The following is a 14,241-nucleotide window of genomic DNA, read 5'->3' as shown; positions in this document are numbered from 1 at the left end:
AGATAAAATTCCTGCTTCCAAGGGATTTCCAACAACACTAACAACAGAATGAAGAGGGTTACATTCAAGGTAAACTAAGGGTCAGTGTGAGTAGAGAGAAGAGGAATTGATTGAATGCTCAGCGATGCTGGAGAAAGCTTCCCCTTGAAGGTATCTCTTGAGCTGAGAAACATAAACTCTCAGGGATAGACTTGACTTTCAGAACCTTTCAAAATCAGAGTATTCAATACTACTGGAATTTTTTTTTTTTTTTTTTGAGATGGAGTCTTTCTCTGTCGCCCAGGCTGGAGTGCAGCAACGCTACCTCAGCTCACTGTAACCTCTACCTCCTGAGTTCCAGCAATTCTCCTGCCTCAACCTCCGGAGTAGCTGGGACTACAGGCATGTGCCACTATGCCCAGCTAATTTTTGTACTTTAGTAGAGATGAGGTTTCGCTACTACTACTACTGCTACATGTTGGCCAGGCTGGTCCTGAACGCCTGACAGGTGATCTGCCTGCCTCAGCCTCCCAAACTGCTGGGATTACAGGTGTGAGCCACCAGGCCCAGTCACAATACTATTGTATTTTTAATGAGGAAAATGAAACAGCGTTGTCAGTATTTCCCTATTTTACTGCGCATAATTCATGAAGTGGGCCAAATGAATAGTTCTACAATGACTTATTCAGAATTTAATATTTTCCCTAATTCCTAAATCATTCACTCTTCAGGTTCCTATGATTGTGCTTTTCTCCTTTCTACTTACTGTACCTTTGCCCCATGACCATCTACAGCTTAGCACCAGTAGAAAATGGTCCCCTGAAAGACACAGAGGAATGGACTGAGGGGACATTGAGGGGAAATCCGTAGGCTGAAGGGGGGCACAAAACAGTAGAGATGGTTTCTGGCCTAACACACCAAGGACTTCTATAGGTTACCCTTATACTTTTTATCCTTATACTTCTGTCTATGTAAGTACGTCTATAGGATAAATTCCTATAGGGGGAAATTATTGGTTGATAGTGTATGTCCGGGCACAGTGGCTCATGCCTGTAATCTCAGCACTTTGGGAAGCCGAGGCAGGTGGATCACGAGGTCAGGAGATCGAGACCATCCTGGCCAACATGGTGAAACCCTGTCTCTACTAAAAATACAAAAATTAGCTAGGTATGGTGGTGAGTGCCTGTAGTCCTAGCTACTTGGGAGGCTGAGGCAGGAGAATTGCTTGAACCCAGGAGGTGGAGGTTGCAGTGAGTCGAGATCATGCCACTGCACTCTAGCCTGGCAACAGAGCGATATTCCGTCTCAAAAAAAAATGCATTTGTAATTTTAACAGATACTGCTGAACTATTTTGTAAAGAGGTTATACAACTTATTTTCCCCCTCAACAGTGTATGAAAGTGCATGTTTTCTATATTTTGCTACAATCATGACATTAATCTATTCTGTTTTATTTTACTTTATCATAGAAAGAACACCTGAGAACCACCCTGTTAATAAAACTTTAGGTGTACAATAAATTTCTATGGACTCTGGGTGCAATGCAGTGCAGTAGAGCTCTAGGCCTTACTCATCTCACTTGCCTGGAACTTTATATTTATTGATTAGTAACTTTCCATTTCCCCTTTTCCCCCAGTCTCTGGAAACCACCATTCCACTCTTTGATTCTATGAATTTGCCTATTTTAAATACCTTGTATAAGCAGAATTATGCAGCATTTGTCTTTCTGTGATCGGTTTATTTCATTTAGCATAATGTCTTCAGGATTGAATCAAACTATTTTAGATACCTCATATAAGCAGAATCGTGCAGTATTTGTCTCTCTGTGATTGGCTTATTTCATTTAGCATAACGTCTTCAGGGTTTATTCACATTGCGTATTGCAGAATTTCCTCCTTTTTAAGGGCTGAATGGTAGTCCAGTGTTTGCACATACCGGTTTCTTTTTCTATTTATCTGTCAATGGACATTTATGTTGTTTCTACATTCTGGCTGTTGTGACTCCTGCTGCAAGGACGACAGGAGTGTTAACTAACATCCCTTTGAGATCCCGATTTCGATTCTTTTGGATAAATACCCAGACGTGAGATTGTTGGATCATATGGTAATTCTATTTTTAATTCTTTGAGGAATCTCCATACTGTTTTCCATAGTGGCTGTGTCATTTTACATTTTCCCAACAGTGTGCAATGGTTCCAACTCCTTTATATCCTCACTAATACATGTTGCCTTTTTTTTTTTTTGATAGTAGCCATCCTGAGTGTTGTGAAGGGATGTCTCATGGTTTTGATTTGCATTTCCCTTATGGCTAGTGACTTTGAGCATTTTTTCATATATCTGATGGCCATTTGTATGTCTACTTTAGAGAAATGTCTGTAGAAGTCCTTAGCCCATTTTTAATTAAATTTTTTTTATTTTTATTTTTTACAGTTGAGTTGTAGGACTTCCTCATGTATTTTGGAGGCTAACCCTTTATCAGATATATGATTTACAATTCTTTCTCCCATTCAGTAGGTTGTATTTTTACTCTGTTGTTTCTTTTGCTGTGCAAAAGTTTTTTAGTAAGACTAAACTTCTGATCTTTGCTAACTTAAATAAGTAAAAAATAACTAATTTAATAAGCATTTTTGAATTATGAATGGTGTAAGCATGTAAACACACCAGTAAAATCCACTGAAAAACACAACACTTATTTAGTGCTTACCGTGTACTCTGTGCTAGACACTATTTTACATGATTTACAGGTATCAATTTTTTAAAACTTAAATCCATTAGCTAGGTGCTATTGCCACTCCATTGTGCATAAGCAGAAATTGAGGCACAGAAACGTCAAGTCACCAGCCCAAGTTCACACAGCTAATAAATGATAGAACCAGAATCTGAACCCAGGCAGTCTGGCTCCAAAGTTAATTGTCTTAAACCTCTACTATGCTGCATTAAAGGATTTTGTATTAGGTCTTGGTATGAGGTAAATAAGGGGAAATGTCCTGTGCTAGCATGTCGACAAAGAAACTCTAGGATCAGGGAACAAAGGGGAGGGAACATGAAGATATTTTTCTCAGTATTTAGTCTCTGATGACCTTAAGACCTGGGATAGGAATAAAGCAAAATAGGCAGGGTGCTGTGGCTCACTCCTGTAATCCCAGCACTTTGGGAGACCAAGGTGGGTGGATCACCTGAGGTCTGGAGTTGGAGACCAGCCTGGCTAACATGGTGAAACTCCATCTCTACTAAAAACACAAAAAATTAGCTGGGCATGGAGGCATATGCCTGTAATCCCACCTATTCAGGAGGCTGAGGCAGGAGAATCTCTTGAACCCAGGAGGCGGAGGTTGCAGTGAGCCAAGATCAGACCACTGCTCTCCAGCCTGAGCAACAAGAGCAAAACTCCATCTCAAAAAAAAAAAAAAAAAAGAAAGAAAGAAAGAAAGAAAGAATAAAGCAGAATAGCAGAATAATAATTTAAAAAATACTTAAAATCAAATCAAAGTTTCCCAAGTAACTAGATTTTAAAATCCTATTGAATAGAAAAGAAAGTAGTGACTTTTTTTTTTTGTTTCAAAGCCTTATGAGGTGGACTTTTGAAATCATAAAGCTGTTTCGGGGTATCCTTCCTCAGACTCTGTTCTCACCCAGCATGTCTGAGAGCCTTGCAGGCACAGTGGTATCAGGACACACCCTGGTCGTGGTTTGCAGGTGTTTTCCTGGCGTTAATTCACATCAGGATGCGGTGTGTGGGTAGCCCTTGTTTCCTTAGGTGTCTTCAGAATTTTTCCCCTGCAGCTGGAGCAGGTGGCTGCAGATCAGACTCACACCCTGTGGGCCGCCCAGTGCCTCTGCTTCTCTCTCACTCAGAGATGCATCAGAACAGTCTCTGAGTTCTGCACCGTGGCACCAAGTGATGCTGTTCTGAACCCAGTGTCTCCCCTCTGCCTGAAGACAGATTATAGCTCAAAATCTTTTACTCCTTAAGAGAAGAGGTGGCCCCTGTGAAGGAAGGAGGGCTGCAGGACTACCTCTCTCTTCTCTCTTCATTTCTGATACTTCCCTTCATATAACTTGGCATATATGTTTGTTTTCAGGGGCCAGGAGCTCTTTTTAAAGAGGAGCAAAAGGGCCAGGTGCAGTGGCTCAAGCTTGTAATCCCAGCACTTTGGGAGGTTGAGGTGCGTGGATCACGAGGTCAGGAGTTCGAGACCAGCCTGGCCAACATGGTGAAACCCCGTCTCTACTAAAAATACAAAAATTAGCTGGGTGTTGTGGTGGGTGCCTGCAATCCCAGCTACTCAGGTGGCTGAGACAGGAGAATCATTTGAACCCAGGAGGTGGAGGTTGCAGTGAACCGAGATTGTGCCATTGCACTACAGCCTGGGTGAGAGAGCGAGACTTTGTCTCAAGGCAAAAAAAAAAAAAAAAAAAAAAAAGGGAGGAGCAAGAGGAGGCTCAGCTGATCATCTGCAATGTCAAGGATGGGCTCTTTCCCACCTGCACAGCTGAGTATATCCCAGACACCTGCCTCATGCTTTCCACCTACTGCCAGTTCCTCTGAGACCAAAGAAAATCAGAGGAGCCCTCTGCTTTACAAAGGACAGGCAGTGTCAATGTCATTATGCAAAATGGACCATGCAGAGTCCAAGCCAGAGACAGAAATCAAGCTTTGGAGAGGCGTGTCAGGACGCAAAGGATGCAAAACTTCAGCTGTGATGCTTAAGAAATAACTAGTGTCATATGTTCTGAGACAGAAGGAACCACGATTTTAGCCAATGGGATAAAATCCTGCCAGAGGATAGGGTCAAGAGACGGTTCCTATTTAGCAAATCAAAGGGAACAATTTTAATGCTTCAATTATCTGGATTATAGTGATGCTATGTGTTGAGGTGGAAGATAGGAACAAAGGGGTCTTTGAAGATGGAAAATGCAAATTTCACCCAGAGGCCTCTGAGGGATGGCCTGGCAGGGAGAGGCCCTCTAAGGATTGTCCCAGTAAAGAATGAGTCATGGCTGACCTCAGGGCCACTGGAGCCACAGTTGACCCAGAGTGGGTTTTTCTCTTGGGAAGAATTCCAGACCCCTTATATCTTCTTGAGAGAATTCCAAGAGCCCAGGTTTCATCAACACCCACATCCCCTGACTCCCTTGTGGTTTTCATGGGGATGCTTGTTCAACTTTTTCTCAGAGCAAAGATGTATTTACGCTCTTTAAAAATATACGCACACAGTTTTATATATAATGCAGCATCACACCTTGTAGGGCATTTACTCTTATTTTATGCATTCAGATATGTTTGTTTTTTTTGAAACACTTCTTAAGCTACACAACAGAACATAGAAAAATAAACAGGAACATATTCAACAATTACAAAACATGATATGATAAAGAATATAAAGTACTAGTTTCCTTTCAATACTTCAAAAGATATGTATATAAACTTTAAAAAAAATGCTCAACATCACTAATGATCAGGGAAATGCAAATCAAAATCACAATGCGATACCACCTTGCTCCTGCAAGAATGACCATCATCAAAAACTCAAAAACGGTCGATGTTGGCGTGGGTGCGGCGATCAAGGGACACTTCTACACTGCTGAGGGGAATGGAAACTATACAGCCACTATGGAAAACAGTGTGCAGATCCCTTAAAGAACTAAAAGTAGATCTACCATTTGATCCAGCAATCCCACCACTGGGTGTCTACTCTAGAGGAAGGGAAGTCATTATGCGGAAAACACATACTTGCACACACACATTTTAAGGAGCACAATTCACAGTTGCAAAATCGCGGAACCAACCCAAATGCCCATCAATCAACGAGTGGATAAAGAAACTGTGGGCCGGGCACAGTGGCTCATACCTGTAATCCCAGCACTTTGGGAGGTCAAGGTGGGTGGATCAGCTGAGGTCAGGAGTTCAAGACCAGCCTGGCCAACATGGTGAAACCCTTTCTCTACTAAAAATACAAAAATTAGCCGGGCATGGTTGCAGCACCTGTAATCCCAGCTACTCGGGAGGCTGAGGCAGGAGAATCACTTGAACCTGGGAGGCGGAAGTTGCAGTGAGCTGAGATGGTGCCACTGCACTCCAGCCAGGGTTACAAGAGTGAAACTCTATCTAAAAAAAAAAAAAAAAAAAGGAACTGTGGTACATATATATGATTAAATACTACTCAGCCATAAAAAGGAGGAATTAATGGCATTCGCAGTGACCTGGATGAGATTGGAGACTATTATTCTAAGTGAAGTAACTCAGGAATGGAAAACCAAACATCGTATATTCTCACTGATATGTGGGAGCTAAGCTATGAGGATGCGAAGGCGTAAGAATGATACAATGGACTTTGGGAACTTGCGGGGAGGGGAGCGGGTGAGGGATAAAAGACTACAAGTAGGATGCAGTGTATACTGCTTGGGTGATGGGTGTACCAAAATCTCACAAATCACTGCTAAAGAACTTACTCATGTAACCCACCTATACCCCAATACTTATGGAAAAAAAATACCATCACTTATGGAAAAAAGACCACCTGTACCCCAATAACGTATGGAAAAAACCCTAAACTTTTTCTTTTACAAGTAACATAACAGATGCTCACATCTTCACATGCTTTTAAGTATTATTTGTACTCAGTGTAAGGCTATTATCATTTTTCATACATAAAGTTTTTTTTAGCTGTGTAACAATGCAATTTGTAATCCATTCAAGTAAATTCACCCCCAAAGTTGTTGCTTCCCGGCATTAAGACCTGCACCCGCCGGGCGCGGTGGCTCAAGCCTGTAATCCCAGCACTTTGGGAGGCGGGGCTTGAGGCGGATCACGAGGGTCAGGAGAATCGAGACCATCCTGGCTAACACAGTTGAAACCCCGTCTCTACCCCAAAAAATACAAAAACTAGCCGGGCGAGGTGGGGAGCCTGTAGTCCCAGCTACTTCGGGAGGCTGAGGCAGGAGGAGTGGTGAACCGGGGTGAGGGCTTGCAGTGAGCTGAGATCCGGCCCTGCACTCAGCCTGGAAGACAGGCGAGAGACTCCGTCCTCAGAAAAAAAAAGACCTGCACCCACCCCTCTTCTAAGATTTTTCTAAAACTTGTAGAAGTGTAGCTGAAGGGAATGCATATTTGATGCATATTTGGCTACACTATTTCTGTTTACTGTATTTTGCTTCCTATTTTATGTCTAAATCCTATTAGTTTCATTTAAAATCTTAATAATGGCTCATTTCCAGTATGTCAATTTCAAATATTTAAGGTTTTGCTACTAGTATCAGCCATTTACTTTCCCACTTATTGGGATTTTTTAAAAAGAGGTTATTTATACCCTTTTAGAGTTTGTCCCATTGTCCTTCTGGTTTCCCTCTACCACTTGGGAGGGATGACTCCTGGCCACCCCGTCATTGGTTGACTTGTTCTCCAGCTCTACTGGAGATCTCTGGGATTGGGGATATACAGTCAGAATGTTTTTGTCAATGACAGATCAGATATATGGGCGGTGGTCCCACGAGATTATAATGGTGCTGAAAATTCCTATTGTCTAGTGATGTCAAAGTGGTTATAATGTTGTAGTGCAATGCATTACCTTTTCTATGTTCAGCTACACAAATACTACCGTGTTACAGTTGACTGTGATACTCAGTACAGCAACATGCTGTACAGGCTTGTAGCCAGACACTATAGGCTGTACTGTATACAGTCTGGTGTGTAGTAGGCTCTACCATCTAGGTTTGTGTGAGTTCACTCTATAATGTTTCCACAATGAAGAAATCTCCTAACAACACATTTCTCAGAACGCACCCTGTCTTAAATGATGCATATGTTACAAACTAGTGTAACTTTTTTTTTTTTTTTTGAGACAAAGTTTCACTCTTGTTGCTGAGGCTGGAGTGCAATGGCACAATCTTGGCTCACAGAAACCTCCACCTCCCACCTCCCGGGTTCTCCCGGGTTCAAGTAATTCTCCTGCCTCAGCCTCCTGAGTAGCTGGGACTACATGCATGCACCACCATGCCCGGCTAATTTTGTATTTTCAGTAGAGACCAGGTTTCTCCATGTTGGTCAGGCTAGTCTCGAACTCCTGACCTCAGGTGATCCGCCCGCCTTGGCCTTCCAAAGTGCAGGGATTACAGGCGTGAGCCACCGTGCCCGGCCTCATTTAATTTTTTGATGTGCATTTCTTGTCCTCACTGCCATAGTATTTAAATCTTTTCCTTTGCTGGAACACAAAGACCTTCAGTAATTTTCTTTTCACCACAATTTCTCGCCCAGTAACTAAGCCTCTTCTTTCCCTCCCCTTAGACCCAGCACTGACGGGGCAATGACACCGTTGTTCTCACGGGGGGCCATGGCGAAGTGAAAAGAGAATGAGCCTAGCAGACATGAGGCTGAATCGAGCCTTTGATGGTTCACTAACTGTCAATCAGAAAATGTACTTCACTCTAGTTTTCTCGTCTGTGCATGGAGGCAATGAGTAACCACCTCATAGGTGGTAAGGGTTAGATAGGAAAGGACACAGTAGAAGGCCTAGCACACCTATGCACTCAATCAGTGTTAGTTCTGGACCTTTCGTATGAATACTGCTTGAGCTCTGTGCCCAATCTCCCTTTCCTGGATCAAATAAGATTTTTGTTTGTTTGTTAGTAGTTTTTTTCTAGATTCATCCTTGGCCAGAACTATAGATCCCCTGTCTTTCACTAACTCTTGTTGATGTATGGTTCTCATTCAATTTTGTGTAGAACACCCAGACATTTCAGTGGCATTGTTTACTCCTGATGAACAGGGGACACTGCGTGTCCAGCAACCAGAACACTGCCTGAGTTATGGTGGATATTCAGGAAACATGCTGAACAGATGAATGAATGAGCAAATGAATGAATAGCTGATTCTGACTAGTCAACCAAGACTTAGTTAGCACCAATGCTTCTGGATGTTTTATTGCTTCTCAGGGGAGTATGCAATGTGAAAGAAGAAAGAAAAAAAAGGCGCCTCTCAATCGTCAAATATCAGTAGATGCATTGGTTTTATTAACTGATATTTTCTCTTCAAAGGAAAGGCTGATTGAGTCTTGCACAGGCGAAAGAGCCACTGGGTCCCATTGGTTCTCTGTCTCTCCTGCTGCACAAATTACTGACGGAAAGATTTGGGCCTTCATTGTGACCACATCCACAGAGACCATAGTCCAGAGAGAGCATTTGGGGCCTGAATCAACTGCTGCTGTTTGTTGAGCAGAAACAACAAATCTCTGACTTCCCACCAACAGCCAACCTGATTTCAAAGAGCCAAGAAGCATCTCAGATTTGTCAACATTCCATTAATGAGCTGAGAAACTTTTCATGGTAAACTCAGCAGCTGAGTAACAGGATGATGGCACCATAACAGGTAGATAATCAAGGCAGGAGGTCAAAGCATTGGAGCCAACACCCACCCAGGACGGGGTATAAAAGGGCTGGGAGGAGAGGAGGGCCTCAGTCTCAGTGGCTCACGGCCTTCCCAGCTGATCTGAGCTCCTGTGCAGTCTCAGCCCTACACCATGACCTCCTCCTACAGCAGCTCCTCATGCCCTCTGGTTTGCACCATGGCTCCTGGAGCAAGAAATGTCTCTGTCTCTACCATCGATGTTGGGTGCCAGCTCGGGGCAGAGGCCAACGTTGCCCCCATGTGCCTTTTGGCCAACGTGGCACATGCCAACCGAGTCCGTGTGGGGTCGACTCCCCTGGGCCGCCCCAGCCTCTGTCTGCCCCCGACCTGCCACAGTGCTTGTCCGTTGCAAGGGACCCTGTCACATTCCTGTAGCAACATTGGAATCTAATGAGACTATGGCAAAACACCCTGAATGGCCATGAGAAGGAGTCATGCAGTTCCTGAACGACCGCCTGGCCAACTACCTGGAGAAGGTGCGCCAGCTGGAGCGGGAGAACGCGGAGCTGGAGGCCACACTCCTCGAGAGGAGCAAGTGCCACGAGTCCACTGTGTGCCCGGACTACCAGTCCTACTTCCGCACCATCGAGGAGCTCCAGCAGAAGGTGAGGTGTGGGATCGCTTGGGTGTGCTGGGTCTGAGAAGGCAGAAGCCTTCGCAGGAGGAATCCACATAAGGTCCAAAGAGCTTTGGGTTCTTGGTTTCTCTTGGACGTGAGTGTAGACACCACACACATGGTGGGAGCTTAGGTGTGATGCTTTGTGTGTGAACCATCTTTCCGTTTTCCTCAGATCCTGTGCAGCAAGGCCGAGAATGCCAGGCTGATTGTACAAATTGACAATGCCAAGCTGGCTGCTGATGACTTTAGGATCAAGTAAGTCAGGCCGAGGAGGGCCAGTGTGACTTCTCTCCTGCTGTATTTCCAGGGGCCTGCCCCATTACTCAGCCTATATTATAGGTGTTCAAAAACAGTTTTTGACTAGAAGAATATTTCTCTCCAAACCTTAAATTAGCCTATTGCTAGAAATGGTCATTATATAGGAGGAAAGAGAATATAAGCATTAAAAGAAAAAGAAGGGCTATAGTCTAGATTGGTTAGAACCTATGTCATTTTCTCCTACATCTAGAAGATAAGAGGATTTTGCTTTTCAATCGGAAGTAAAATTGAGTCATCACAAAAATAAACTGTCAATGCGTAGGTTGTTGCTAGACTCACTGACTCTTGGCCAAATCCATCAGCTGGAGGAATTGTCATTGAAGCTCCTTGGTAGCAAGAGTTGGGCTTGAATGAATGGGAAAAGCAGGAAAACAATGAGAAATAATGAACTAAAGAGGAAAAGCAGCAAACTGAAGGTCCAGAGTCTTATTTTTAGCCATTCTTTTTTCCTGGCCAAATGACTCCCATTATGGCAGAATAAAGGCTGCATTTGAAGTCAGAACACTTAGGATGAGTCCGTGCATTTACTATTAACCGGGCATAGAATTCTGAAAAACTCATGTTTTGCTTCTGAGACTCAGTCTTCCATGTAGTCAATGGACATAATGTCCTGACTACAAACTCTGTAGCTACAGGGTTGAGCATAGTGTATATTGCCCACGTGAACAAATGAGGATCCAAGGTGGTGTGGGAGGTAGGAAGGCAGGGCAGCCGAGAGGGGCTCTTGGGGCATTCCTGTTGACCCTGTACCTCCCGTAATGGAAGGCTGGAGAGTGAGCGCTCCCTACGCCAGCTGGTAGAGGCGGACCAGTGTGGGACGCAGAAGCTCCTGGATGACGCGACCCTGGCCAAGGCCGACCTGGAGGCCCAGCAGGAGTCCCTGAAGGAGGAGCAGCTGTCCCTCAAGAGCAACCATGAGCAGGTGTGGCCCTGGCTGCTCAGACTCCCGGGGAGGGTGCTGGGCAGACAGGGGAGCTCCCTGGCCCCGGGGCTCTCAGAGCATTGTCTGGGCTCAGCTGGCATCAGGATGCAGGGCTGAGGTGAGTCTGAGGGTGCAGTGGTCCTCTGTGCAGACTTGCCTTGGGCACGAGGAAGGTGTCCAGGTGGGCTCTCCCCACTGCACTCTCAGCAAGACTTTCCCATTTGCTTGTGTGTGGGACTCCCCTCCTACTGCTTGCAGGGTCAGAGTCCTGGTGCTGTCTGCTCCATCAAAGGTCCTCTCCTCACATAGGCTGTCTGTCCCTTCCTCCTTTCTGCAGGAAGTAAAGATTCTGAGGAGTCAGCTGGGGGAGAAGCTCCGGATCGAGCTGGACATTGAGCCCACCATTGACCTGAACAGGGTGCTGGGGGAGATGCGGGCTCAGTATGAGGCCATGGTGGAGACCAACCGCCAGGATGTGGAACAGTGGTTCCAAGCCCAGGTGAACGGAGGAGGTACAGAAGCAGGGGGTACCTGGCCTCCATCTGGGCAGGGAGGTGACTATGTCTCTCTGTGCTCTAGTCTGAAGGCATCAGCCTGCAGGCCATGTCCTGCTCCGAGGAGCTGCAGTGCTGCCAGTCGGAGATCCTGGAGCTGAGATGCACGGTGAATGCCCTGGAGGTGGAGCGCCAAGCCCAGCACACCTTGGTATGTGTCCTTCACCCTCACTGCACTGCAAATGCCCCGTGCCATGGCCTAGTAGCCTTTTATTTTGGAGGTCTCACCGCCCAGGTTTCTCCCACCTGTTATCACCATCAAAATTCGGGGCATGTAGCAGTTTCCCTGGGGCCCTTGTACATTTTATCCCCTTATTTCCCACTACAGAAGGACTGTCTGCAGAACTCCCTGTGTGAAGCTGAGGACCGCTTCGGCACAGAGCTGGCCCAGATGCAGAGCCTCATCAGCAACGTGGAGGAGCAGCTGTCCGAGATCCGGGCTGACCTGGAGCGGCAGAACCAGGAGTACCAGGTGCTGCTGGACGTGAAGGCTCGGCTGGAGAATGAGATTGCCACGTATCGGAACCTTCTGGAGAGCGAGGACTGCAAGTACGTGTAATCTGGGCAATTCCTAAACCACACACATGACTGTCAGGCAATTCCTCAGAGGTGATGGAAGTGCTTGCAGAAGATATCATCTTAATAAACAAGCCTTCCTGTGCTTTCCTGCTCAGTGACTCATTAACCTCTCCTGGTCTGTGCAGACTGGATTATTGAGAAAATGTTCTCTAAATGGTAGCCAGGTCCCTAAACCAAGTCTTCCCCAAGGACTCCTGGATGTGGAAAGACACAGATGAAAGAACTGTTGGTATAGATTCTCTGGTCTGTGTGCCTTGTTGGTGGCAGGCCCAGCCTTCACCTGGTCTTACCCTTGTCCATCAATCACTGAAACATCTTTTTAATGTAACTCTTTTTTTTTTCTCTCCCTGCAGACTCCCCTGCAATCCCTGCTCCACGCCTGCCTCCTGTACTTCTTGTCCAAGCTGTGGCCCTGTCACCGGTGGGTCTTCCTCTGGCCATGGAGCCAGCATGGGGAGATGATTCTGAAGGCCTGAAGTTCCTGTGCAGGAGGTTGAGACTGGTTGCACTGGGGTCAGGAGTGCCTTCACCTTGCTCAGTCTTCCTTCCAGAAAGACCAGACTCACTGAGGCATTTTCCCTAAATCAACGGGTAGCAGACACTTCCAAGGAGTGTCTCCCTGCCTATGCCTCTAAGCTGTATTTTTTGTTGTTGCTGAAATGTTGTAATTATCTTCCATGAAAGTGATTCTTTTTCCCAGTGTCTCTTCTTGGTCCTTTTGGTTCTATTCCAGTGTTTCAGAATCTCCTAAAATGTCACTGGGTTCCCTGCATTAAATGGTCAATAAACCTCTTTCCTGCACCAAGTGCTGTCCCCCTGGTGTTGGTTGTGTGTGAAGTGTCAGAGAGTCCTGGTCGTCAGGTCCTGTGTCCTCACTGGCCCTGACATCTTGCTTCCAGGAGCTCCTTGCGGTGCTCTGGGGCCTCTGGATGAAGGTCCTTTCCTGACATTGGATGTGTATTCACCTTGCCCAGGGATCCCTACAGACTGGTGGAAGGAAGTGATGCTAGTTGCCAAGTTTGAATTCTTTCAAAACAACTCAGAGCTAACATGTCCCTACCATGATTTTGGCATCTTCAGCCTCTTGGTATTTTGTCCAAGAGCAAAATCACATCACTTAGCGTTCTAATCTTGTCAAAGGAAGGTCGTGTTGAGAATTGCCTAGGCCAAGTTGCCAAGTTTTTCCTCTCACTCCAGTTGGCCCCTTTCACGGAGCCATGGAGTTCCCGCCCACTCTCCCAAATGTAGAGGCCCAGACTGGGCACTGGAGACTGGGGTCTTGGTCTTGGGTCACTTCCAGGCTGTAGTTTTCTCTAGAGAGACGCTGCCACTGATATATCTGCTGTCTATTCTGCTGCTGTCTTGGAGGTGCTGGCAGTGAGGGCTGCTGCTGCCATTAGAGCACTCCAACTCCGTGCCTGCCTCTCGGATGTGGCTCTGGCACAGGCCGCGGTGGTTCACAGCCAGACGCGGTTATGAGCAGGTGGAGGAGCAGCCCAGAGAGGCTGCTGCCTCCCATGCCATGCTAGTCAGTTTACGGCAAGCACCAAGTATGTCCAGAAGAATGAAACTCTTGGGTCTCAGGTCATCCATGTGCCCTGGTGCAAAGAGCAATGAAAAACTGGTCCTTCTTCATGGTAGCATAGTGTGGTGGAGGTGGATCTTCTCTAGGGTCAGGGAAACTTGGATTCAAATCCCACCTTCGTGACTCTGAAGTGAGATTTGAACCCACCTTGCTGAGTGAAGTTGGCCAGGTCGCTGCACTCTCTTGAGACCTATTCCTCGTTTGTGGAAGTAGGATAGTTGTATTTACCTCTCACTGTGGTTGAGGGGTAATGCATCTAATGTTCCTGGCATCTAGAAGGTGT

At 45.8% G+C, this 14,241-nt stretch overlaps 1 protein-coding gene across 1 annotated transcript; it reads left to right on the top strand.

Moving 5' to 3' along the window:
• Window positions 1-8,971: 8,971 nt before the first annotated feature.
• On the top strand, window positions 8,972-12,869 carry LOC100999656 (keratin, type I cuticular Ha7). Its single transcript, XM_031657081.1, is given in 9 exon segments — window positions 8,972-9,782; window positions 9,785-9,811; window positions 9,814-9,986; window positions 10,173-10,255; window positions 11,084-11,240; window positions 11,578-11,739; window positions 11,820-11,945; window positions 12,123-12,343; window positions 12,727-12,869. Coding segments are annotated over 9 exon segments (1,347 nt in total). The 5' UTR covers window positions 8,972-9,493; the 3' UTR covers window positions 12,836-12,869.
• Window positions 12,870-14,241: the final 1,372 nt, after the last annotated feature.

The sequence above is a fragment of the Papio anubis genome, chromosome 17 (assembly GCF_008728515.1).
Source record: "Papio anubis isolate 15944 chromosome 17, Panubis1.0, whole genome shotgun sequence".
NCBI lineage: Eukaryota > Metazoa > Chordata > Mammalia > Primates > Cercopithecidae > Papio > Papio anubis.
The sequence above is the reverse complement of the archived record's forward strand: the minus strand, read 5'-3'. Positions and strand labels throughout refer to the sequence as shown.